At 43.5% G+C, this 25,176-nt stretch overlaps 1 protein-coding gene across 5 annotated transcripts in view; it reads right to left on the reverse strand.

Moving 5' to 3' along the window:
- Window positions 1-25,176, reverse strand: part of LOC309526372 (cholesterol transporter ABCA5-like) — a 56,358-nt gene that overhangs the window by 16,826 nt on the left and 14,356 nt on the right. For all 5 annotated transcript variants that reach the window (XM_082212360.1, XM_082212362.1, XM_082212361.1 and 2 more), the window contains 18 exons: window positions 24,063-24,251; window positions 22,533-22,680; window positions 21,290-21,458; window positions 19,918-19,976; window positions 18,733-18,843; window positions 17,217-17,392; window positions 16,961-17,080; window positions 15,208-15,346; window positions 15,010-15,100; window positions 13,635-13,774; window positions 12,308-12,427; window positions 12,008-12,209; window positions 9,957-10,129; window positions 9,042-9,169; window positions 7,862-7,999; window positions 4,278-4,391; window positions 1,719-1,889; window positions 351-464 (listed from right to left, as the gene is read on the reverse strand). In XM_082212360.1, coding sequence (XP_082068486.1) covers window positions 351-464; window positions 1,719-1,889; window positions 4,278-4,391; window positions 7,862-7,999; window positions 9,042-9,169; window positions 9,957-10,129; window positions 12,008-12,209; window positions 12,308-12,427; window positions 13,635-13,774; window positions 15,010-15,100; window positions 15,208-15,346; window positions 16,961-17,080; window positions 17,217-17,392; window positions 18,733-18,843; window positions 19,918-19,976; window positions 21,290-21,458; window positions 22,533-22,680; window positions 24,063-24,251 — 2,502 coding nt within the window. The remainder of the gene's footprint in view (window positions 1-350; window positions 465-1,718; window positions 1,890-4,277; window positions 4,392-7,861; window positions 8,000-9,041; window positions 9,170-9,956; window positions 10,130-12,007; window positions 12,210-12,307; window positions 12,428-13,634; window positions 13,775-15,009; window positions 15,101-15,207; window positions 15,347-16,960; window positions 17,081-17,216; window positions 17,393-18,732; window positions 18,844-19,917; window positions 19,977-21,289; window positions 21,459-22,532; window positions 22,681-24,062; window positions 24,252-25,176) is intronic.

The following is a 25,176-nucleotide window of genomic DNA, read 5'->3' on the forward strand; positions in this document are numbered from 1 at the left end:
GAGCACCATTTGATTTCTTTTTATCCATCTTTAAAAAATGTTGTAGCATTCATTTGCATGTGGGCTACTGAAAAACCAGCTGTATAGATTGCTTTTGCTAAGAAAGCAAAAAGTAATATCCAGAATAAAAGGAACAGCAAATAGTGCCTAAGAGACAAATAATTAATCCTGCAAAGTTTGGTTTCATGCTGCATGCACATGCTGTACAGCAAACTATGCACTTGCAGGACTGAGCTACAACCCAAATGAGAAAAAAAAGACATATAATTATTTCTTAAATGTAACAGTCAATCAAAATACTAAATTGCATTAACTAGGAAAGATGCATCAAGTACTGCACTTTTACTTACTGTTGAAAAAATTAATGACCAAAATTCTTTGGTGTTTTGTATTGTTTTGAAGGTGAAAGAGACAACATAATGAAACAGAATTACCGATGGAACGTAGCCAATAAGGCACAAAATCTGCAGGGAGGAAATGAAATTTGAGTTATGCATAACATGAAAACACAACAAAATGATTAAGAACACAGAATACAATCTGTCACCTTTCCAAACTTTTAGAAGACATCTGAAGGCAGCCCTGTTTAGGAAAGCTTTTAATGTTTAATAGTAGTAGATAGGTAGCCGTGTTGGTCTGCCATAGTCAAAATAAAAAAATCCCTTCCAGTAGCACCTTAAAGACCAACTAAGTTAGTTCTTGGTATGAGCTTTCGTGTGCATGCACACTTCTTCAGATACACCCAATGTTTAATAGGTTATTGTATTTTAGTGTTTTGTTGGAAGCTGCCCAGAGTGGCTGGGGAAACCCAGCCAGATGGGCGGGGTATAAATAAATTATTATTATTATTATTATTATTATTATTATTATTATTACCCTGCAATGTTTTGCAAATGAAATCAGGGGTCATATTTTTAATACAAAAACACAAAAGGAAATACAAAGACTCCCTTAATTATTGCACATTGTTGAAAGTTTTTCACTACCTGCAGTGTGCTGTACTCATTTACAGTGTTACCACCTGCTCCTATGCCAATTTAAAAGCCAAAAGGTTGATGGTTCTTTGGGTTAAAAGTAGAGCAGAAAAACATAAGTATACAACATTATTTATTGCAGGATGTGTGAAATACACTTCAGTGAGTGCAGCATGTAAAATGGCAGGCAATGCCATTACGCAGGCAATTTCTGCTTTATGTTCACTTTGCCGCTCTGTTGATTTTAGTAACTATGTGGCTTGTGGCTTGCTGTACTCTGTAAGATGCTTTGGGAACCTCCAAGTTATTCTGATTTTGTAATAAATAAAATAAAATGGTGCCGTGGGAAAGAATCTTTACTAGGGCTGAAGAATGGCAGATTTGCCATCACATCCGCAGTTCTGCCGGCTCCTGCCTACCTGGGCAGTTAATTTTTATTCTTTGTGGATGGTGCAGCAAAGAGACCTGGATTGGTTCCTCCAGGGAAACAGACTGATTTTTGATCCAGTGGCTCTATCACTGGCCCTATTCTTCCCTTCCAAGGTTCCAGGTATTCCTGCCAGCAGTAGTTTAGTAATTCCTGCCCGCACCTTCAACAGGGGCAGTGGGGTTTTCCATGGCAACACGGTTCCTTCCTGCCATCGGGAAATCTTTTCTGAATCCTACTGGATTTCTGTTGTTGAGGTGACGCCAATAAGGGGAGCAAGGAACGGATAAAAGTATCTGGAAGAAAACAAAACTTACCACAGCAAGAGCCTCTTCAGGGAAAAAAATAATTCCATGGTGAACTATGAACAAGATTCCGACCATCAGGAGGAGAATAATGTAATATAAAAGAATGTCAACCAGTGCTTGCCCACACCAGTATGCAGATGGATAAAGACCTGATAACTTAAGTTGAGTATAGGCTTTGATCTGCAAAGGTGCAAAAAATAAATGAAAATCTAGGTCAAATATGGGGAATGGCAGGAAATCCAGCAATTGTACTTTTGCTTTTGATAATATGATCTGGAATGAACTATTTAAAAAAAAAAATACAGTACAAAACATTCTATGGGCTCACCCACACTTATTGTACTTTATAGATATGGGTCTGAGTAGCTTTGGCTTTGGTTTGCCACTTTCCCCAGGAAAACCCACTCTTCAGCACTAAATCAGATCAAACAGCAACCAGATTTTCTGCAGATCGCTATTTGTTCTGATTCGGTGCTAAACTGTGGGTTTTCCTGGAGGAAAGTGGTGGACAAATGGAAGTGTGATTGAGCCTTCGGCCACTAGCTTATCTGTAGGGCTGGAACATACGGTTTTCTAGAAGAAAAGCATTGGGAACATACATCAAGAGTCCTTCTAATTTAATTGATACAAGACACCTCAAACACCCCTAACTGATAAATGAACCAAGATGGAGGAAGAACATATCCTATTAAGAAAATAAACTAGGGAGCAGCTCAAAGAAAAGTACAGCAATGGCAGAGAGTCCTGCACACCAGGGAGTACTTACCTCCCAAAATGTCATGGGTGAAAATAGGGACATTCCTGTACAGGAGTGGGTAGGGCTAGGGGCGGAGTCCAGCAGCTCAGCAGTGTGGTTTGGCAGACAATAGCAGGGCCAACACAATCCAGAGTCAAACATGCCACAAGGAGAAAGCAGGAACTAATATGCATGCAAGGAGATGGCTCCAGCTGGCAAAAGCAGGGAGGCAAGCCACAGGCTACAAGGCAAATCAAATGCATAACACACACACACACACACACATATATATGCACTATATTTCATTTATATCATCTAGATTCTAGAGGACATTAGTCCTGTTTTACAGTGGGGCACAACAGTGAGTACCTAGCCCAAGATCAGTCACTGAAGATAATATTAAAGCAACAAATAAAGGTAATGCCTGCAGCCTCCCACCCAGAGACTTTGGAATTAAGAAGCATTATTTATTATTATTCATCCTATATGGCTGGCAGCACAACATGGGATCAATAGGCCATTGCCTGCACAGTCCTAGTTAGGAATATTGAGGTCAAAGGCAATTAGATTATTTTTTTTAAAAAAGGATAAGCAGCATTTAGCCAAAATATATACTCCCATTTAGACTCTGATGTCTACTCTGAAGTTAATCCCATATAATTCCATGTGGTTTACTCCCAAGTAAATGTAATGAATAAAGAAGTTGCAACTGTAGTTACTATAGCTGTGGTTTTCAGAGAGCCAGAGGTTGGGATCCAAAAAGCCATTTGTGAAAGGAGAAAACGTTTGTTAATTTTTTGTGGGCAAGCTAGCAGAAGACTTCTCAACAGTGTACAACACCACAATATATCGGGAGTTGTGTTATACTACAAGAAACATGGTGTGTAAGGAAGATACAGGCTTTTGGATCACTTCCATCTAAATAATTACTTTTATGCCAGTTTCTTTGTAAGTAGTGAAACAAGCAGTTATGTAAGCATCTGCAGAGAATATATGAAAGTTTGGCTGGAAGTTTTAAAATTTGTGTTTACTCTCTGAACTTAAGGTTTGGTCAACACAGGCATACATGGAGCAAAAAAAGAAAAACAAGACACATGGAAAAGAAAAAGAAACGAAACATAGTTGCATCATTAAAATTAAGAGAGCAGGTGTGGTTTTTCCCCCTGAGACTGAATAATGGGACAGTTTGGGTGGTAGTAGCAAATGCGTAGTTTGAGGAAGAAAAAGCAAAATGACTCTTGATGATTGGTAAAATGAAAGTTCACTAGAATGATCTGCAATTTCCACCTGAGTCCTAGCGTGGCAATGAATATGAACCAGAATATCCTGCTAATCAAACCCAATAAATAAGCTCTTTAGAATGCAGCATGACAACCAGCCCAAGTTATGACAGCATGGCAGCAATTAGCTGAACAATACTACAGTCATATCTCTGGTTACAGACGCTTCAGGTTTTGTTTTTTCAGGTTACGGACTGCCAAAACCCGGAAGTGCTGGAACTGGTTACTTCCGGGTTTTGGCAGTCGCATCTGCGCAGAAGCGCCGAATTGCAACCCGCGCGATTGAACAGAGGAGTTATAAATATTGCTGCTATTTCCTTATTCTATTTGAACACTTTTACGTACAACCATATCTGCCCTGAATTGATTCACTACAATGTATGAAATCAGTTAAAATAAGTTATGATGCCAAATAGGTGGCAAGGGAATAACTATGGTGACTCCTGATTTTCCCTCTGAGGAATTTGGTCTGAGGAATCACTGTGTTGAACCAATGTATAGGACATTTCACATTGCTTTTTTTAAAAAAAGTATGTTCTAATACAAAGTTACCCTGTGGTTTTCTGCATTGTCCATGGAAAAATATGATGGCAATCCAGTTATTGTGACTCCTACTGTCAAAGCTTGAACAACCAGCACCATTATGAAACCTCTGTCAGTAATTTTCTGCAAAATAACAGATTGCAATATTAGAATACAAAGGGGAAAAAACCCAAGGTGAAATATAATTTTAAGGGGGTTTTTTGGGGGGGTGTCTAACCGTGGATTGATAAATCAGTCTGTTTTTGCTTATACAGTGGTGCCTCGCAAGACGAAATTAATTCGTTCCGCAATTCTCTTCGTCTTGCGGTTTTTTCGTCTTGCGATGCACGGTTTCCCATAGGAATGCATTGAAAATCAATTAATGCGTTCCTAGGGAAACCACCTTCAGACCAGGTCCGGGGACAGTCTGTCCCCGGACCTCTTCTGAAGGCTGGGGGGGGGACAAGGGCTTTTCTTCCCACCCCCAGCATTTTAAAAAACCCTGGGACAGCGGAGGACTTCTACGCTGTGCGGGGCTATCTTAAAATGCTGGCGGGCGGCATTTTAAAATCGCTCCGGACAGCGGAGGACTTCTCCGCTGTCCGGGGCGATTTAAAAGCCCCTGGGAAGGCAGGCAGGGAGGACAAAGACTTTCGCCCCCTGCCCGCCTTCAGAAGGTGTTCCCGCCCCCCACCCCACTTCGGAACAGCTTTCCGAAGTGGGGCGGCGGGGCCAGGTGTTCCCGACCCCCCTCCCCACTTCGGAAGAGCTTTCCGAAGTGGGGCGGCGGGGCCAGGTGTTCCCGACCCCCCTCCCCACTTCGGAAGAGCTTTCCGAAGTGGGGCGGCGGGGCCAGGTGTTCCCGACCCCCCTCCCCACTTCGGAAGAGATTTCCGAAGTGGGGCGGCGGGGCCAGGTGTCCCCGCCCCCCCGCCCCACTTCGGAACAGCTTTCCGAAGTGGGGCGGCGGGGCCAGGTGTTCCCGACCCCCCTCCCCACTTCGGAAGAGCTTTCCGAAGTGGGGCGGCGGGGCCAGGTGTTCCCGACCCCCCTCCCCACTTCGGAAGAGCTTTCCGAAGTGGGGCGGCGGGGCCAGGTGTCCCCGCTCCCCCCTCCCCACTTCGGAAGAGCTTTCCGAAGTGGGGCGGCGGGGCCAGGTGTTCCCGACCCCCCTCCCCACTTCGGAAGAGCTTTCCGAAGTGGGGCGGCGGGGCCAGGTGTCCCCGCCCCCCCGCCCCACTTCGGAACAGCTTTCCGAAGTGGGGCGGCGGGGCCAGGTGTTCCCGACCCCCCTCCCCACTTCGGAACAGCTTTCCGAAGTGGGGCGGCGGGGCCAGGTGTCCCCGACCCCCCTCCCCACTTCGGAAGAGCTTTCCGAAGTGGGGCGGCGGGGCCAGGTGTCCCCGCCCCACCTCCCCACTTCGGAAGAGCTTTCCGAAGTGGGGCGGCGGGGCCAGGTGTCCCCGACCCCCCTCCCCACTTCGGAAGAGCTTTCCGAAGTGGGGCGGCGGGGCCAGGTGTCCCCGACCCCCCTCCCCACTTCGGAAGAGCTTTCCGAAGTGGGGCGGCGGGGCCAGGTGTCCCCGCCCCCCCGCCCCACTTCGGAACAGCTTTCCGAAGTGGGGCGGCGGGGCCAGGTGTTCCCGACCCCCCGCCCCACTTCGGAAGAGCTTTCCGAAGTGGGGCGGTGGGGCCAGGTGTTCCCGACCCCCCGCCCCACTTCGGAAGAGCTTTCCGAAGTGGGGCGGCGGGGCCAGGTGTCCCCGCCCCCCCGCCCCACTTCGGAACAGCTTTCCGAAGTGGGGCGGCGGGGCCAGGTGTTCCCGACCCCCCTCCCCACTTCGGAAGAGCTTTCCGAAGTGGGGCGGCGGGGCCAGGTGTCCCCGACCCCCCTCCCCACTTCGGAAGAGCTTTCCGAAGTGGGGCGGCGGGGCCAGGTGTTCCCGACCCCCCTCCCCACTTCGGAAGAGCTTTCCGAAGTGGGGCGGCGGGGCCAGGTGTCCCCGCCCCCCCGCCCCACTTCGGAACAGCTTTCCGAAGTGGGGCGGCGGGGCCAGGTGTTCCCGACCCCCCGCCCCACTTCGGAAGAGCTTTCCGAAGTGGGGCGGCGGGGCCAGGTGTTCCCGACCCCCCTCCCCACTTCGGAAGAGCTTTCCGAAGTGGGGCGGCGGGGCCAGGTGTCCCCGCCCCCCCGCCCCACTTCGGAACAGCTTTCCGAAGTGGGGCGGCGGGGCCAGGTGTTCCCGACCCCCCTCCCCACTTCGGAAGAGCTTTCCGAAGTGGGGCGGCGGGGCCAGGTGTCCCCGACCCCCCTCCCCACTTCGGAAGAGCTTTCCGAAGTGGGGCGGCGGGGCCAGGTGTTCCCGACCCCCCTCCCCACTTCGGAAGAGCTTTCCGAAGTGGGGCGGCGGGGCCAGGTGTCCCCGACCCCCCTCTCCACTTCGGAAGAGCTTTCCGAAGTGGGGCGGCGGGGCCAGGTGTTCCCGACCCCCCTCCCCACTTCGGAAGAGCTTTCCGAAGTGGGGCGGCGGGGCCAGGTGTCCCCGCCCCACCTCCCCACTTCGGAACAGCTTTCCGAAGTGGGGCGGCGGGGCCAGGTGTCCCCGCCCCACCTCCCCACTTCGGAACAGCTTTCCGAAGTGGGGCGGCGGGGCCAGGTGTCCCCGCCCCACCTCCCCACTTCGGAACAGCTTTCCGAAGTGGGGCGGCGGGGCCAGGTGTCCCGCCCCCCCTCCCCACTTCGGAACAGGTCCTGGACCTCTTCTGAAGGCTGGCGGGGGCGAAAGTCTTTGCTCCCCCCGCCTGCCTTCAAAAGCTGTCCGGCCCAGGCATCCCGGACCTTTCCGCCAGCAGCGGCAGCGCTGCCGCTGCTGGCGGAGAGTTGCCGGCATGCCGAAGCCTGCGCGCAGCGCGCCCAGGCTTCGCGGATCTCTCTGCCAGCAGCGGCAGCTCTGCCGCTGCTGGCGGAGAGTTGCCGGCATGCCGAAGCCTGCGCGCAGCGCGCCCAGGCTTCGCGGATCTCTCCTGCCTTCAAAAGCCGTCCGGGATAGCAGGAAGCGCTTCCCTGCTATCCCGGACTGCTTTTAAAATGCTGGCGCTGGGGAGCAAAGCCTTTTGGCCCCCGCCAGCCTTCCTGGACCTCTTCTGAAGGCCGGAGGGGGGGGGAAAGGCTTTGCTCCCCACCGCTAGCATTTAAAAGAGGTCCCCGGAGATTTCCCTATGGGCTTTCGTCTTGCGAAGCAAGCCCATAGGGGAATTCGTCTTGCGAGGCAAATCGCGGACGAAAAAACCTTTCGTCTAGCGAGTTTTTTGTCTTGCGAGGCATTCGTCTTGCGGGGCACTACTGTATTTAGTTTAAAGGTTTTTGCATTTTTAATTCTTTTGAAAGACAGAACAATAAAAGTTTGAAAACTAATACTAATAATCTGTTTTGCAGCCTGATTAGGGCTGCGAAACAGGGAATACCTGGGAAACCACAACACATGGCAATTAAGACGTGTTTGGTTTTGGAGATCACAAGTCATGCAATCCAATGTACACAAAGGCCAACTTGTCACAAATTGGAATGCAACTTCATTTTACAAGAACTTTTTTTGGACTTTGCATTTACTCACTTGGAAGAACGAACTACTCCAGACATGGATGTTTTCTGTGACATTTAAATTGTGCAGATACAGATTGCTAATGATATTCATCATAACTGGTAAAGAGTGTTTCATGGTGCAGTTAAAAGCAGCTGTAAAGATGTAGTTCTGAAAACAACAACAACAAGAAGAGCATAAAAGGTAAAGGTAAAGGTCCAGCGCCGAGGGCCTTCTGGCGGTTCCCTCATTGCGAGAAGCAAAGCTACAGGGAACCAGGCAGAGGGCCTTCTCGGTAGTGGCGCCCATCCTGTGGAACACCCTTCCAGCAGATGTCAAGGCGATAAACAACTACCTGACATTCAGGAGACATCTTAAGGCAGCCCTGTTCAGGGAAGTTTTTAACGTGTGATATTTTATTGTATTTTTGGTTTTTATGGAAGCCGCCCAGAGTGGCTGGGGAGGCCCAGCCAGATGGGCGGGGTATAAATAATAAATTATTATTATTATTATTATTATAAAGGTACCCCTGCCCGAACGGGCCAGTCTTGACAGACTGTGGGGTTTGTGCGCCCATCTCACATCTATTGGCCGGGGGCCAGCGCTGTCCGGGGACACTTCCGGGTCACGTGGCCAGCGTGACATCGCTGCTCTGGCGAGCCAGAGCCGCACACGGAACGCCGTTTACCTTCCCGCTGGTAAGCGGTACCTATTTATCTACTTGCACCCGGGGGTGCTTTCGAACTGCTAGGTGGGCAGGCGCTGGGACCGAACAGCGGGAGCGCACCCCGCCGCGGGGATTCGAACCGCCGACCTTTCGATCGGCAAGCCCTAGGCGCTGAGGCTTTAGCCCACAGCGCCACCCGCGTCTGAAGAGCATAATCAGCGACAAATCTTTGGTGCCACCGTTCCTTCCCCCTAGCACTTTATGTGCTGCTGGAACAACACCAGGGCAGTCTGGGAGAAAGGAAATGACATGTGAGCTATTAAAGAAAACTCTGTGAGCTTTGATCTTGCCACTGCTGCTGCCACCAAGGCTGACAGTGAGGAAAAAGACCTACCGCCCTGTTTCTAAGTCGAGTTCCCTCTTCAAATTTCAAAACCTCCCCTATCCCACTTGGGGAAAAAATTCATTTTGCACCCCAACTCCCTGACAGCAAACAGAACCAATGCCCACATAGACCCAATATATTTAACCTGCATTTCTTCTCACCTTGCCTACATGAGATACATTTAATGCTCCATTGTGGGGAGCAACTGATACATAGTCACTGCCATTGAATATTTCTGTGTGTACATTCTGGCGTATAAGAGAGCTGATGATGTCATCAATGTCTGATCCTAGGTTGAGACAATAAAGAAAGTTGAAAGGTTAGTCTCACAGGCACAAAGATTCCTTGCGTGCAAAGAGTTTCCCCATTCCCTGCGATGCCAAAGATACATATTATTATTGAACATTTAGAGTTAGCACTGGTATTGCAGCAAACAAGAAGGCTCCAGAAGTCCCGTATAAACATCAAAATACCCTTAGAGTTTTAGGGTGAATTTCAATTAAGTCATACTCAGGCCCGACACATTGAAATAAATGAAAGTTAATTATTTGAGTGGGTCTGCTTTGTGCATGAAGGAGATCAATACTCTTGAAGCACTGACAATATGTGTATATATTCTCTCTCTCTCTCTCTCTCTCACACACACACACACACACACACACACACTAACTGTGCTGTCATGTAATCACTATAATTATGAAATAATGTTGCTTATTTTATTGATCTATTTTTAAATATTTATACCCTGCCCACTAACTGATGCTGCTGTAAAGCTTTCAGCTTTTTGGTAAAAAATCAAACTATTTAAAGTCTGTTCCATGAAGTTGGCCAGATACAATTCTAGAAACATATCTTTAAATTCAATTTGTGATTGAATGGGGTGGGGGAATCAAACCAGACTTGCCAGAGGGCTGGTTTTTCTACCTGTCTTCAAGCTAACAATTCATTACACTGATTGCTGTTAAACTTAATTACACTTTTAATTTATTCCTACTGTATGTCACACAGTAAAAATAAAATAATGAAATGCCAGATGGTGAAATGAATAAAAGCAAATAAATCGAAAAGTAACTTACCAGTGAAGTTCTGAACAAGGAGACTGCTTTTGTATTTATGATGAGTTTCATTTGGTTTAAGAAAGTATAAGTCTGGAGAAAACGTAACAGGAACCACTGCATTTTTGAAGTATTGCCGATACATATTGAACATATAAATCTCAACACCAAGGAACACTGTTAATAGCAAAAACCTGAAATAAGAAGAAAAAAGTACACGTAAAGCTGGTACAAATTAGTGTAAAGAATGGTGACCTTTAGAGCAGAGGTAGACTGAATAGCCATCATCCATAGTATTTCTTTATTTAACACAATCTGTATGCTTTTTAATTTTTGTAAAACCTCTAAGTGATTTTGCATTGTTTTACTGGAAGCACCAATCTGTCTTAAGTTTATTCAATACAAAACACATATTCAAAATAACTTCAGGATGAGAAGCATGTACTCTTTCGCAGTAACAAAGGAAAGGACCTTGCTAGATCAGAACCAGGTTGACCTGCCCAAGCATCTCTGGAAGAATACCCTTAAAACTGTATCCACTGGTAAAATTGGCTGCAATCCCTGCTTTGGATGACAAGTCATTAAATAATGATTTCACTCATCCACATACTAAAAGTACAAGCCTGTAAACAGCTACACTGAGACAGCAGTCCTTGAGTATGATATCTAAGGCACCTTGTGTGGTATTTAAAAAGTTCAGAAAGGTTAAGGGGCAGGGAGTGTTATTGAAAAACTAGCATTATAGTCAGAGGGCTTATCCACACTTACCTTTTCCCTGCTCTTTCGAGGCACAGGTCTGTGCTTGGGTTTTATTTTTTATTTTGTCCTAGAGCTTTCCCCATGAAAATCCATTATTTAGTGCTCAAGCAGAGCCAATGTCAAGTTGAGTTTTCCACACATTGACGCTTGCTCCAATGGAGCTTTAAAGAGCAGGTTTGCGTGGGGAAAGCTCCAGAGGATTAAAAACAAAAACGGTGCTCAGACCTGCAGCTTTAACGCACAGATCATGCCTTGAAAGAGAGGAAAGGTAAATGTGGATGAGCCCCCAGTCTCAAGCAATAGCAATCTGTCCCTCTTGGAGCATGACATGAATGCAATCACTTATTTTCCTTCCGTGGGCTCCTTCTCTTTTGGATCGTTAAAACATAAGATGGAAAAGTTTCCTGAAGTTCATGTGTAAGCCTTAGGTAAGAAAACCTGCAGCCAAATGTGATGTTTGATGATGCAATTTCTTTTCAAACACCTCTATCCTTGTAAATAATGTGCACAGATTGAAATTTACCACTTCCTCACTGGAACTTCTTTTCAAACATTTTTTCAGGATGTGGCAAGCTGCCCTCTTGAAGCGCATTAAGTATTCGCACAGATATTGCTGGCAAAGGTGAGGGGGGCCCAGAAGTAATCTAATATAATAAGGCTGAATGAACACACTTAAGCCCCAACTATCTCCAGGCTTCTCCTTGGCACACTAGAACATTATAGGGATTAGGAGGCATGCATACATCTCCCTTGTGTTTCTCAAGCATGCATGCACATATGTACGCTCTCTCTCTCTTTTCTGGATGCTAGCTATTTGAGAAAAAATTGAGCTATTTGGGAAAGATGGAGGGCACAAGGAGAAGGGGACGACAGAGGACGAGATGGTTGGACAGTGTTCTCAAAACTACCAGCACGAGTTTGACCAAACTGCGGGAGGCAGTGGAAGACAGGAGTGCCTGGCATGCTCTGGTCCATGGGGTCACGAAGAGTCGAACACAACTAAACGACTAAACAACAACAACAACGGCTATTTGAGTCCCAAATTTAACTTGCAATAAGAGATAAGGGGAAACTACACAGACCTTCCATTCTCCACAACGATGCAGCGTGCTGCTTACATGTGTGCAGCATAGGAAGCAACGAAGAGGCTCAATAGCAATTCCTCCACGCACACACATGCTGTACTCACTATTTCCCTATCAGGTGCTGCAACACAAGGCGCCAATCTGAGATGCAGTCTTTACTCTGGGCTGCGGTCTGTTTTAACCTTTTAACCTATTTTGGACTAAGAAACAGAAAGCCAAGATGCTTACACTTCCGTGAGTGATTTGATGTCACGTTTGAAATTAAGAAAATGAACTTTTGCCAGAGTAGAAACCTGTTTTTTCCAAAGAGACTTATTGCTTAGTACACACGATTTTGTCTCAGATAGCATAAGCAGGCTTTGCTCTAACTCATCCATAGATTTTGCATCCATTTCATCTTCAGCTTGCTCCGAGTTAAATGCACTGAAATCTAAGGAGGGTAACAGGTTAGGCAACTTAGAATTTATCCCCCGCCACCAAATCATTGTTTTGTAATGTACTACAGGAAGTACTGTCATTGATTCTCACCTGTGTGGTTAATTTCAGCTTCAACTTCCAGCTTGAGGAACACATCCTCCAAGGTAGTCATGGAAACGCCATAAGAAATAACACCCAAATGGGAATGCATGTCTAGGTCAGCAAACAGTGCTAGAAGAAGAAGAAGCAGGAATAGATGTGGTAATAGTAGCAACAGCAACAGCAGCAGCCGCTGCCGAGCTACTGCTTGGAAATAGAAATATAGGAAGCTGTCTTATACCATTGACCAGTCCCTACCTAGAGCAGGGATTGAATGCATTGCTGATGGATGGGATTGCGGACGGGTCAATCACCTGACACCACTGTGATGTAATCAAACCATGCGGGCAAACAAACTGGGCTTTGCAAGTGCCTGCAAACAATTTCAGCAGGGAGTTGCATCTTTACCTTCCCTCAAAGATGTTCAAGGAGACTTTGACTAAACATTAGGAATAACTTTCTGATGGCAAGAGCTGTTTGACAGTAGAATTGACTACTTCCGGAGGTGGGCGGACTCTCCTTCACTGGAATTTTTTTAACAGAAGTTGGATGGCCATCTGTCAGGGATTCCTTAAGCTATGACTCTTGCACTGCAGGGGATTGAATTAGATGACACCCCTCCACACACACTACGATTCTATGACTGCATATCATATATGGCATGAGGGGTAGAACAGGCGAGAGTGGTTTAGAGAAAAATAGCCTGCCTTGAGTGCCAAATTAGGTATCTGGATGGGCGTATTATGTCTGTCTGCTGGTCTACGATGACAGTGGGTCTCCAGGGCTTCAGACACAAGTCTTTCCCAGACGTACCTGGTGGTGCCAGAGATTTCTGCATGCAAAGTTTATTCTCTCCCACTGAGCTTTATAGCTATTACATTTCTTGCAATCATGTTGCCTTATTTCTGTTTGCCATTGAGTGTAACAACAAAAAAGCCTTTGGTGCCACTATTGTTTAACGATTGCATATAGCGTAACAGTTCAAAGCCACATGAAACAAAAGGTGAATGTTTTCCTTCATTTATCAGAGTGTCAAAAATGTGTCTGAAATTGAGGGTTTTTTGTTGTTTTCTGGGAACTGTCTTGCTACTATATAATTTTTATTAAAAGCTTGCCAAGGAAGGAAGGAAGATTACAAAAAACAAAACACAAACCAAACATAGTTTGGGGTGTTTTGACCCCTTTCACAATAAATACCATCTCTTTTCCTTGCATAACAGGCCCAAAACCTATGTTATTTCTCTTGAAGTCCATTTCAATTTAGTTTTCCATGAATTTCATTATTTTCCTCATCTGCTCTCCAATTTTCACTAGTGTTCAAAGGGGAGATGAGGTGTACCTGAAAATTTGTCCATGTCGTTAAAAGGTAAGGCATACACAAGCTGCTCTTCAGTCTGCTTTAACAAACTGGCTCCAGGGATATGCTGCTTGATCAAAAATGCTGTGCCTTCTGTGTTACAGTACCTGTCTATTTGCATACTAAGGAAAAACAAACACACATACAATGTTTAATTATTATTTACAAGGTGGGACTCTATGGTCTGTTTGTTTTTTAAGTAACAAAAATAACATATTGTAAACCAATTTAACATATAAACTTTATTTTCTTAATCCAAATGAAAAACAAAATTTACATATAAGTATTCGTAATACTTTACCTTTACCTTTATTCATAAATTATCTAAAACTCTAACAGATAAATCATAAAAACATTTGAGATATATTCCAGAGGTGGGCCTTTTTTGTTTCTAAGGGCCAGTTCTCTTCAGCAGGCTGACTCTGACAGATGGGTGGACCAATCTAGTTGTCAATCACATCTCCCTATGACATAATGTGATTGACAAATGGGTTGCCCAGCCCACTTGTCAAAATCCCTTCTGCTTACACTGCTCCTTGCTGCAGTTCCTCCAGCAAACTTTAAAGGGGGAGGGAAACTACTGCAAAGAATGGCTGCTTTAAATTAATATCCACACTCCTGACTGAGCATAGGAGAGTGGAGACTGAGTGCTCTTTGCAGCATTTTCTCTCTCCCACTTTTGCTGCTGCTCTCCAGCAGCAAAAAGGTAGCAGACTCTTTTTTCTTCTTGGAAGGTACACTGATCCTTTTCAGAGGCTGAAGAGATGGCTTTCCAAGAAGGTCCAGCCAACCTGCTGACATCACCAATGATAGTAGCTGATGCACAGGTTGGCAATGTTTGGGAGAAATGGCTTGGCAGTCCAAACTGGACCCCTTGTTTCTTCATGCCTGATATTAAGCAAGTCAATAAAAAAATTGCGGGGGTTTTGGCGTTTGGGGGCAACTCTACCTGATACACTCAATCATATTTCCATTCAGTACTTTGTGGATGTTACTGAAATTTCTAGCAGGTATAAGCCTGCTTGATCCAATTATTATTTAATATTTTATTCAGAATGCAATCCTGTACTCACTTCCCTGGGAGTAGGTGGTATTAAATTTAGTGGGAGCTCTGAGTGGATAGACATATAATTGTTCTGACAAATGCTTTTTTATAACCTTGTAACAGTTGCTTTGTAGTGATAATTAAGAAAGAAAATAAGGCAGTATGAACCAACTAGTGTTCATATTTACAAGGTTTACTCATTGCTATTATACTTCCATTTAACCAAACTGGGTGTTTTTTAAATCAGTTGTAAAATTCAGGCAAAGTGGAAAATAATGAACACATTGAAATAGACTTTCAGACTACAGATACCTCAAGCGGTAGCCAATTCCCCATTTTGTTTTAAGGAACAGAGAGGAGCCAAGGCATTTCAGCATTCCTTGAGAAATCACAGCTTTCCGATCTAGAAGCAAGAACAGAAGGTACCTTCAGTTATATCAGTTCATACAGCAACAAGCTGGCCATATTACCAAACTGGTACTAACACAAAGGCCCCCAAATTGCACTTGCCAGCAACAATGTCTGCTTCTTCCATGAAATGGGTACTGAACACAGTCACTCGAGTGGATTTTCCATTTTTCAGGAGGTTCCAAACTGTTTGCCGTGAACATGGATCCATGCCTGCGGTTGGTTCATCTAAGAGTAATACCTAAATATTGGCCATGGAAAACAATGGACTAGCTATTCATTTTGAAAGTAACAGTTATCCCTTATCAATAATATCGTTTATCATTATCATCACTTCTATCAGATATGTAAACAGTTTGACTAGATAAGATCCCAAGAAAAAAGCTCAACAACTTTTGTGTCTGGATTTTTACTTTTTGAAATATGGCAACCCTACTGTTTCCTCAAGCACATTGTCTCCTGTTATTGTAAGTTTTTATTTCACGGTCTCAGTCTGCCTGCCAGTAGTTTGGGAATATACTAAAAATAAAATAATTTTTAAAACACTCTGCTTCATGAAACACATCCTGTTCAGCTCCTGCAAACTGAGAAGTCTCATATACCCACATGCCCACACCCACCCCTTATAATAATTACGACAAATCCATTCCTACCAAAAGAAACACAGTCCAGAAGTACAAATCAAACAACATCAGAGATTCTGGCATTATTCTCATTAACCTTTCCATTAGTAAAGAACTGCAAAAACTCTGGGGAGAAATTTGGATGAGAAATGTTGGCACCATTCCAAGAGCAATGTAGATGTAGTGACATAGACATTCTTCAGTGCTATCACCACTTCTGATGGACTGTGAATGGATCGTTAGCTCATTTCTTATGTTATTCTGGAAGCCATTTCAGCATAGCCATGTTGATGTAGGAAAAGACGATCAGAAGCCCTAGCCCACACCGTCTGGTGTTATGTATAAAAGTGCCTAAGATGCTTTCACAAAGTAGTGGGAAGAGAGCTGCAAACAACTTGCTTGGAATTATCCTAGGAGGCTCCAAACACTCAAAGGGAGGGGATGTAATAGGCCTCCAGGCCTCCTGTTATGTAGGATTGCCTGAAATAAATACGCAGCTTAAATATGACTTAAATACATATGCAGCTGCTAAACTGGCTCTGATCAGTAACAATGAGGAAATTTAAACCAACAACCTCAATGTTGGTAACTGGAAGTTGAGGACTATATGGCAAATGCACAAAGCCATATTATGACCAATCAAATGTAGTAGTACAGAGGTTAAAAATAAATGCACGCAGGTAAATATAGGTGGTTAACTCTGATAAAACATCCCCATTCCACAACAACACTTGACATACAGTTGGAAATAGAGCTCCAGCAAGGCAAGCATTGGCTCAAAGATTTCTTGCTAGATTGTCCCAGTGGCCCTGTCCACATTTCTGGCATGGTTGTTACTGAGAGATGGGCAAGCACGTTGTCAGAACTGAACAGGAAGGGACTACCTTGATCCATTTCAACTAGAGCTGGAATAGCTACCCAACAAACTAGGATTTGAAGACAGATATCCCTTAACCAATTTGCAGACTAGACCTGTGGTTCACACTGAAATCTGCATCCTTCTGGATTCCTTTAACTTTGTGAGATGCCACTATAAGACAGACAGATGCTTCTATCTCTAGTTTCAACAACTACTAGAATGGGTGCACAAATCTGCATAATAAATATGCCATGTAACTGATTCTATATATCTACTACTTTACCATACAAGCAGGGCAGAGAAACACATTTCTTGTAAAGAAATTACATATTATTGCTGCATCAATCAACCTTTTTGACCTTCTGGTGCTTACCTTTGGATCTCCAAGAACTGCAAATCCAACCGACAGTTTTCTTTTCTGTCCTCCACTTAGTTTTTTAGCTTGGTTATCCTTAATGGGGTGCATATCCAAATCGAGTAAAACTTTCTGGACCTTAAACCAAGGACAAGAAGTATTTCATGTTAAATGCCCTATCCTTAAGGCTCCAGATGGCTTGCAGACATTATGGTAGCATAATGGAATATATTTATGAAAGCATAATGGAATATTGTCATTAGCCTGCACTCACCTCTTGTATCATATCATTGGGAGGTATTCCTTTAACCGAAGCTATTATTGATAAATTCTCTTCCACGGTTAATACGTCAAAATATATATCTGACTGCTGGCAGACTCCAATTACCTTTCTTATATCTAGCATTTCATCTATTTCCGAAACTCTACAGCCATAAATCGATGCAAATCCTAATGCATGAAAAGCAAGAGTGGAAATGTTAACACTGTGATGGCTACCAGCGTAGAACATATATCTAGAGGCAGCTAGCTCAAACCGGAGGCAGAACAGCCCCAAAAGTCAAAGTGTCTAATATCGCTGAACATGCAGAGTTGATTTTAAAATAAAAGCGATCAAAAAAAATTATGCACTACCACCAACACGCACACAAATCAGAAAACATTAGAAACAGTACAGCTCTTGGAACTGATTTGTGAAGCTGTAGAGAAAAGAATGCACGCCACTAAAGAGTTGGAAGCAGAAAGTGCAGAGAAAACACAGTGTCCAAACTCAGCACGTTAGCTAGAGCGGCACTCTATGTATTATTGTAAAAGTTGGAATTAGTTAATGAATGGCTTGTTAATGAAGACCATTTGTGCCTTCTTGTCAGCTAGCTACCCTCAATAAGAGTGATGCTGGATGCCCCAAAAGTAACCTCTGGAAAGCAGGGATCACAGACCTGATCAGAGAGAGGGGGAATCTTTTGGAAGAGAGCTGAACTGTTCTCCTGCACACTGCTTGAAACGAGGAATTGTTAAGCTTTACTGGCTGAATAAACCATTACTACTGGTTTGCAGCTGTGGAGTCACAGAAGCCTTGGGGTCTACCATCTGCTGTGGTTCTTTACTGCAGCACACCTCAGCTGCTCCTGCACTGCAGCCTCTCTGCTGTGACCTGCTAGCTGGACTTCATTACAGTGGAACCTCAGAAGCCAGACACCTTTGAACTTGAATGTTTTGGCTCACAAACAATTGAAAACCAGAAGTGATTGTTCCAGTTTTCAAACAATTTTTGGAAGCTGAACGTCCAGCACCTTGGTTTTCGAACTGTTCCAGGAGTCGAATGAACTCCCGGAACAGATTAAATTCGAAAACCAAGGTCTGACTGTACAGTATTGTGATGCTCTCAAATTCTGCATCTATGGGCCAAATCCCTTAACTGACCATGAGTAAGACCTAAGGGCACAAACTTCCTTTGGCATAGATGGACCCTGAGAGACAGTGGAATGAACTAGACTAAAATATATTTTTGTATTGCTCCCTACACTGTTAATCTCTTGTTGATCCACTATTATTTGAATAAATAGCACTGCCTGCACATATTTGTGTGTGTGTGTTGAGAGAAGGCTTCTATTCAAACATTCAACTGTCCCAGGTTTCCTGAGTAGGGTCTTGAGTCAGAACCTACATTAAGCCCATCCCAAGGGTTACATATTTCAAAACAAAAACCACAAAATAGGCTTCCAGGGGATTTCTTCCATTTACGCTCTTTAAGACAAATGCAAAGAGAACAGAAGTAGGCACATATTTACCATCAGAAGGTGGGGACAATCCACAAAGAATGTTCATTAATGTTGTTTTTCCTGTTCCACTATGTCCAAGTAATGCTGTGATCTGACCCTCATAAATGTCAAAGGATAAACCTAATAAGAAATGAAAAAGGAAGGGGATTAATTAATGGCATTATATAGTATTGCTACAAGCTTCAGGAAGTATTTAGCCACTGCTACATAGAGTACAGGGACGCGGGTGGCGCTGTGGGCTAAAGCCTCAGCGCCTAGGGCTTGCCGATCGAAAGGTCGGCGGTTCGAATCCCCGCGGCGGGGTGCGCTCCCGCTGCTCGGTCCCAGCGCCTGCCCACCTAGCAGTTCGAAAGCACCCCCGGGGGCAAGTAGATAAATAGGTACCGCTTACCAGCGGGAAGGTAAACGGCGTTTCGTGTGCGGCTCTGGCTCGCCAGAGCAGCGTTGTCACGCTGGCCACGTGACCCGGAAGTGTCTGCGGACAGCGCTGGCCCCCGGCCAATAGATGTGAGATGGGCGCACAAACCCCAGAGTCTGTCAAGACTGGCCCGTTCGGGCAGGGGTACCTTTACCTTTACCTTTACCTTTACATAGAGTACACTATCGATTACTCTTAAGAAAAACCCCACCATTAACAGAACATTTAATATTTAATAAAGCCAAACACACAGTTGTGTACAGATTAAGTTTGTTTTGACTGATGTTTCCTTATTGAGATATTTACTGATCACAGATGAGTAGTCAGTAAAGAGAAACTCACCCACATACTATACCATTGCTCCCATTGGCCATGTTTGCATTGAGCCTTGGCCTCATGTGCTCCCCTTTCCTCCACTGGCTTGGTCAAGAGCAGTTTGGAAGTAAGAAACCCAGTTTGAATAGCAGTGCACAATCCTAAGATTTGGTGCAGCTTATTTCTCCTTGATCACACCATGCTAAACCATGGTTAAGATGTGATTTCGGTAAAGCAGAATCAAAATCTTCTGGACTCACCTTGCCAGGCATATGGGAAGAAAAGAAGGAAGTGCGCAAGCCCAAGTCTTGCTGAAACTCATTTCTGCTAGTGCATGTTGTGCTCAACCACGGTTTAGCATGACATGCAAATAGTCACTGTCAGAAAACAACGAACAGGCAACACTTAAAGAACAAGGACTCACACTTGTGGCAGATAGCTGAAAACCTAAGAAGTCTTACTTTTCAGGGCCTCCACAGTTTCACCCTTTTTAATATATGATTTCTGGACATTATTGATTCTGAAAGAAGAAAAGATAAATTTATTTTCAAAAAGAAACACAGAACTTTGGTAAAAATTTACCAAGCAAGATAAAAATCAAAGAATATGCATCTACCACATATTTATATTAGCTTGAATATTCCTGTTTTGGTTTACAATGCAAGGTGATCTTCATATTCAAAAGTAGTACAATGCTCCTGGGAAACTATGCCATAACCCCTTCCCAGAAAGAAAGTACCACATACTTTTCCTGAACATATAATTTGACTATGATTTCTTCCAGACTTTGATCTCTCATAAAACATTTTGAGAAATGGATGCAATGAGGAGGAGTCTGAACCACAGAATACAGTGAAAAAGATGAAATGGAACATTTCTAAACCACAAATATCACTTTTTGCTATTTGGCTTCTTGTCAAACTAAGGAAAATATGGGTAAATGGCACACAAGGTTGATTGGATTGAATATGCCTCACTTCTGATTGAAACTAAGCTGGTTCCTACGCAAAGGCATAGTACTTTGAGTGCATAGCAAAATGACCTTCCTTGCCTCAATTGCAAACTGACTAGTCAACAAGCAACAGAGATTTGTACATGCAGTGACTCCCTTGTTGACTCTTATCAGGAAAGAAATATTAGTATGTGCAACATGCAACATTTGCATCTTAAGCAATACATGGAGCTTCAGATCACTTGCACAGGTACTGGTCTACAATGTATGTTTTGATAGAACCAAAACTGATTAACACTGTCTTTTCTCAATATGGACTTTTTTTCCTTTGCCAATAATCAATGACAGAAGTATCACTTCACAGGACAATGACAAACTATATTTGCATATGAAAACTATCACATTGCTCCTCTTGAGTGTGCATAATAACACTGACAAATTAATTATCACTGCATGCATACTTCACACAGCAGCCATATTTGCTTGCAATGTTAAGCCAAGGACCCTGGCTTAATAAACCATAATGTACATGCAGAGGATTACTCAACTCTTTCCTCTTCCCTTCACGTGACCTAGGAGTGTGGTTTGTTTATCACTAATGAACCAGAATTTGAAAGTCAACAGCAAGCCTTGATTGAAGGCTGCCTACCAAGAGTTGCTTGTTAGGGGGAAATGAACAACACTCCTGCATTCAAATGTCAGACTGAGCTGATTTGCTTGCAGCAATCGGAAAGTGTGTGCATGCTGCTTGTACACAAAATTATTTATTAAGCCAAGGTTCTTTATCGTTTCATGCAAACGCAGCCAGTTTCTTTCTAAGTGCAAAAACAATTAGTAACTAACAATAGGTTCAGGTTAAATTTCAGCATCATCTGTCATACCTAATAGCTTCTCTTCCCTGGAATTCGGAAGATATAGGCTCAACAATCTCATTGAATTCTAAGCTTCCATTAATGCTGCTTTCATACAATTCCTTATAATTTCTTGTTCGCTTTACCCAAAATGAGGGCTTTAGGAAGAAGAAAAAGCTTCGCCGCAATCCATATTCCCCTGAGGGGTAAAAAAAGATGAGAAAGAATCTGTAAACATATGGATTACACAGTATAATTACAGGTTTGGACAGTTTTCTGTTTATAGTTTGCTAATTTTTAGACTTGTGCAAACTATAGCCCTTATTTTGTAACCCAGGAAATCTTCCAGTACTACAGACTGGCATGTAATTTTTAGCATGAATTACAAATACATCTCTGGTGCCACAGACATACATATACACTATGTGCAAGTTGAAATTCTGCTTTAATTTTATATTGAGGTGCTATTTATTTCTTGGCTCCAAATCTAAGGAGGTTTGGGATATAAAAGTTTTGCATTTAAAATGCCCATGATTAACGACCATTTCTGAATCCTACAGGAGTATTAGAGCAACAGCATAGAATGGTAAAAGGCACATTCAAACTTTCTGACCCCTAAGCTTTTCTGTATTTATCAAAATGCTTAGGCACCCAGTCAACTTCAATTTATGATGTGTAGATGTATGACTTGTACCACACTTAGGAATAGAAAACCATGTATGCAAATTATAGGGAAATTTCTTTGATTAACACAGAAGATACTAAAAGTGATTTTGTCAAATAGAGTTCAGCCAGTGGTGATAATAATAGTTGTTCATTCAGATCAGGATGGTTTTATTAAGCACAGACAGATATGTGGGTGATTTACTATTATTTATTAGTAGACCAGAAGCATATATACCAGAATTATGAAATATAACTAATAGTTTGGGTAGTTTGGAGTATATGATTAACAGGTTCCAGTCTGCATTAATCCCAGTGGGGATTGTAAATCACATACATTGTATATGAACTGGCAATTTCGATAGTGCCCAGAGGTCATAACATATCCAGGCATTTTGGTTCTGCAACATATTTCCCAAATGATTAGAATGAATTTAAAGAGGTTGAGAATGAAAATTTCTAGTATGGACACAATTCTAGTAAGGATGATGATACACTTAAAATGAGTATTTCACCACATATAATATGCATCACAATACTTAATATGTAACCAAACCCTTGATGTTGTTCAGGTTTTTTTTTTTTGTATTTTTCTTTGATTCTAACATACCTGGAATCACTTGATCGAAATAAATCCCTAGGAGCAGGTAAAGCATACTATCAAGGGTCAATAGCGTATAAGCAATAATTAGTGGATAAGGGCCATGAGTTATATGTGAGAAAATAGCTCCTTCTTCATAATCTTCCAGATGCATCACCTGCAAAGACATATAAAAATTGCAGCTACGTGACAGCATTAGTTTACTAAAATAGTAAAGTAAATAATGTAACACTATATAAACCTTGATGATGATGATGAAGTTGCCATCATAAGTAGGGGTGATGGGCCAAGTTCCTCATTTGGGCAGACAACTATGAGCTAAAGCAGAGAACATTCAAGCTATCCCCCCAAGTCCTAAATTCATTCTTAACTGCTGATCCCCTGTGATCCCCTCTATATTTCATGGTTGGTATGGCAGCAAAGACTGTTGAGCAGTGAGATGCCATTATTCTCTCTCCTCCACCTTTAGGACAGTTGTGGCCACAGCAGCAGGAGGGAAGGTTGAATGTGCCTGTCTCTCTCTCTCCCAACCATTATCCGCCACCTCTCTTCCAGATCTTCCCTTTCCTGGATCCCCAGGAAGCATAATTTCCTCCAACTACGAAATGCCCAAACTAACATCAGGGTTTCAGAGACATGGAATGCTATTGTGGCAGCATTCCAGACACCAGGGAAAGTGGAAGAGAAAAAGAAGTGGGGAGATAAGTTCACTGTTACCATTATAGCTGCTGGATGGGAGTGGGAAGGTATTCTTCTAAAGTTTGGATTAATATCTGACCCAGAAGAAAAACTCAGTGGCTTTAAAGCTGACTTCTGCTCATACAACGGGATTCCACTACAGAGCCAGTGTGGTGTGGTGGTTAAGAGCGGTGGACTCGTAATCTGGTGAACCAGGTTCGCGTCTCCGCTCCTCCACATGCAGCTGCTGGGTTACTTTGGGCCAGTCACACTTCTCTGAAGTCTCTCAGCCCCACTCACCTCACAGAGTGTTTTTGGGGAAGAAGGGAAAGGAGAATGTTAACCGCTTTGAGACTCCTTAGGGTAGTGATAAAGCGGGATATCAAATCCAAACTCCTCCTCTTCTACCTTCCTTTTCCCCACCCTGCATCCTCAAAATCTGCTCCAGGGAGTTGGGGGAGCCTCTAGAGAAAATGTATGAGGTGCACGGGAGACTGCAGAGGCAGAGACCGTAAGGTGATCTCCTGCTATGCTAGCCAAAGACTGCTTGTGATACCCTGAAAACTACACATTTCTGACAGGAAGCTGCAAAATTTAACATAAAAAGTCTGCAACACACAGTGTTCTTTGAACTTCTGACAAATGTGTTACTTATTACAGTTGATTTTTCTCATCGGTTAAAATGTCTACTTAATAACAAATTAGAAAACAACAAGAAACACATATATAAAAAGTTCAAAGCAAGTTCTAGGTCTATTACATACTTTATTCCAAGATGACAGATTTAAAGTATTATCACATCTCATATTAGAACCACAGTGATGGGTGCATGCCACAGTAACAAACAAATACTTTACTAACCTGTACAACGCCAATTAAAAAGGGGCATTCACACAGTGGGCTTAGTGACCACACAAAAGACTTTGGAAAATCTTCCAACAGGGCAATGCTCAGGCCCACAGCACCAAAAGCCACAGTTGTGAAAAACTGAGCTGAACCAGCATAGTTCACTTTTTTGAAAAGAGAGGTTAGCAAAAATGCAAAGGAAATCTAAACAGAAATAGAAAGCGTATTTTCAGTGCACAATAGGACTTGATTAAAATTGCTAGAATCTCAACTTTTATATGTGACCATCATAATTATTGTATCACTTAGTATTTGCTAAAGACAATATAATATGCTAATGAAAGACATCAGCCGGCTAACAGGCTGAAGATTTTCTTCCTAAGAGTACTATCTCCTTTGGCAAACTGCAACATCAAAATTTCCCAAATTGGTTATGAAATCAGAGTGGGAAATCTAAGGTTGCAAGGAGCGCATTAACAAAATATAATGTGGTGTTTAAGGAATGATTCTTTTGCAATAAAAATAGGTCAGCTTTTCAAAAATGATCACTTTCAATTCAGACTCAAGGTTCAGAAAGACAGTGAATGGCCAAGATGCAATTCAAATCACAGTGCAGCTCTTACATTTAATGAGGTTTTCAAAGTTAAGCAATTATGTATTTTGCTTTGATTCTATAAAAAGACGGGCTGCAGGAGCTGCTACTCATGAAAGTGGGATGGGAGGGAACTTTCCCAATTCTCCCTTCCCACGACAGCCTTCTGAGTCACCTGCCATGCCCTTCTATGAATGAGATGTCCCATGAGCAGAACTCTACATTTATATCCCATTTTCTGGCCAAGATTGGTTCCCAAAGAAGTTTAAAATTAAAATCCGTATAAACAATGTGTTATTATTTCCAGGGGCAGGGTATTGTTCTCAACCCAAGCAGCATATTCTCAAGGGGCAGAAGGAATTGCAGATAGATTCAGGGACTGGCTGATGGTAAAGATGCCAGCCCACAAAAGCGGTCTTTCCACTAAACTTCATCCACATGTATGGACTATACACATTATAGTAGAGGCCTGGTTGTACAATATGCAGCCTATATAAACCTTTCATGTAAATAATGGGCAGATTGTGCAGAACAGAG

Source organism: Podarcis vaucheri (genome assembly GCF_965113315.1).
Source record: "Podarcis vaucheri genome assembly, chromosome: 2".
In the NCBI taxonomy this organism is placed as follows: domain Eukaryota; kingdom Metazoa; phylum Chordata; class Lepidosauria; order Squamata; family Lacertidae; genus Podarcis; species Podarcis vaucheri.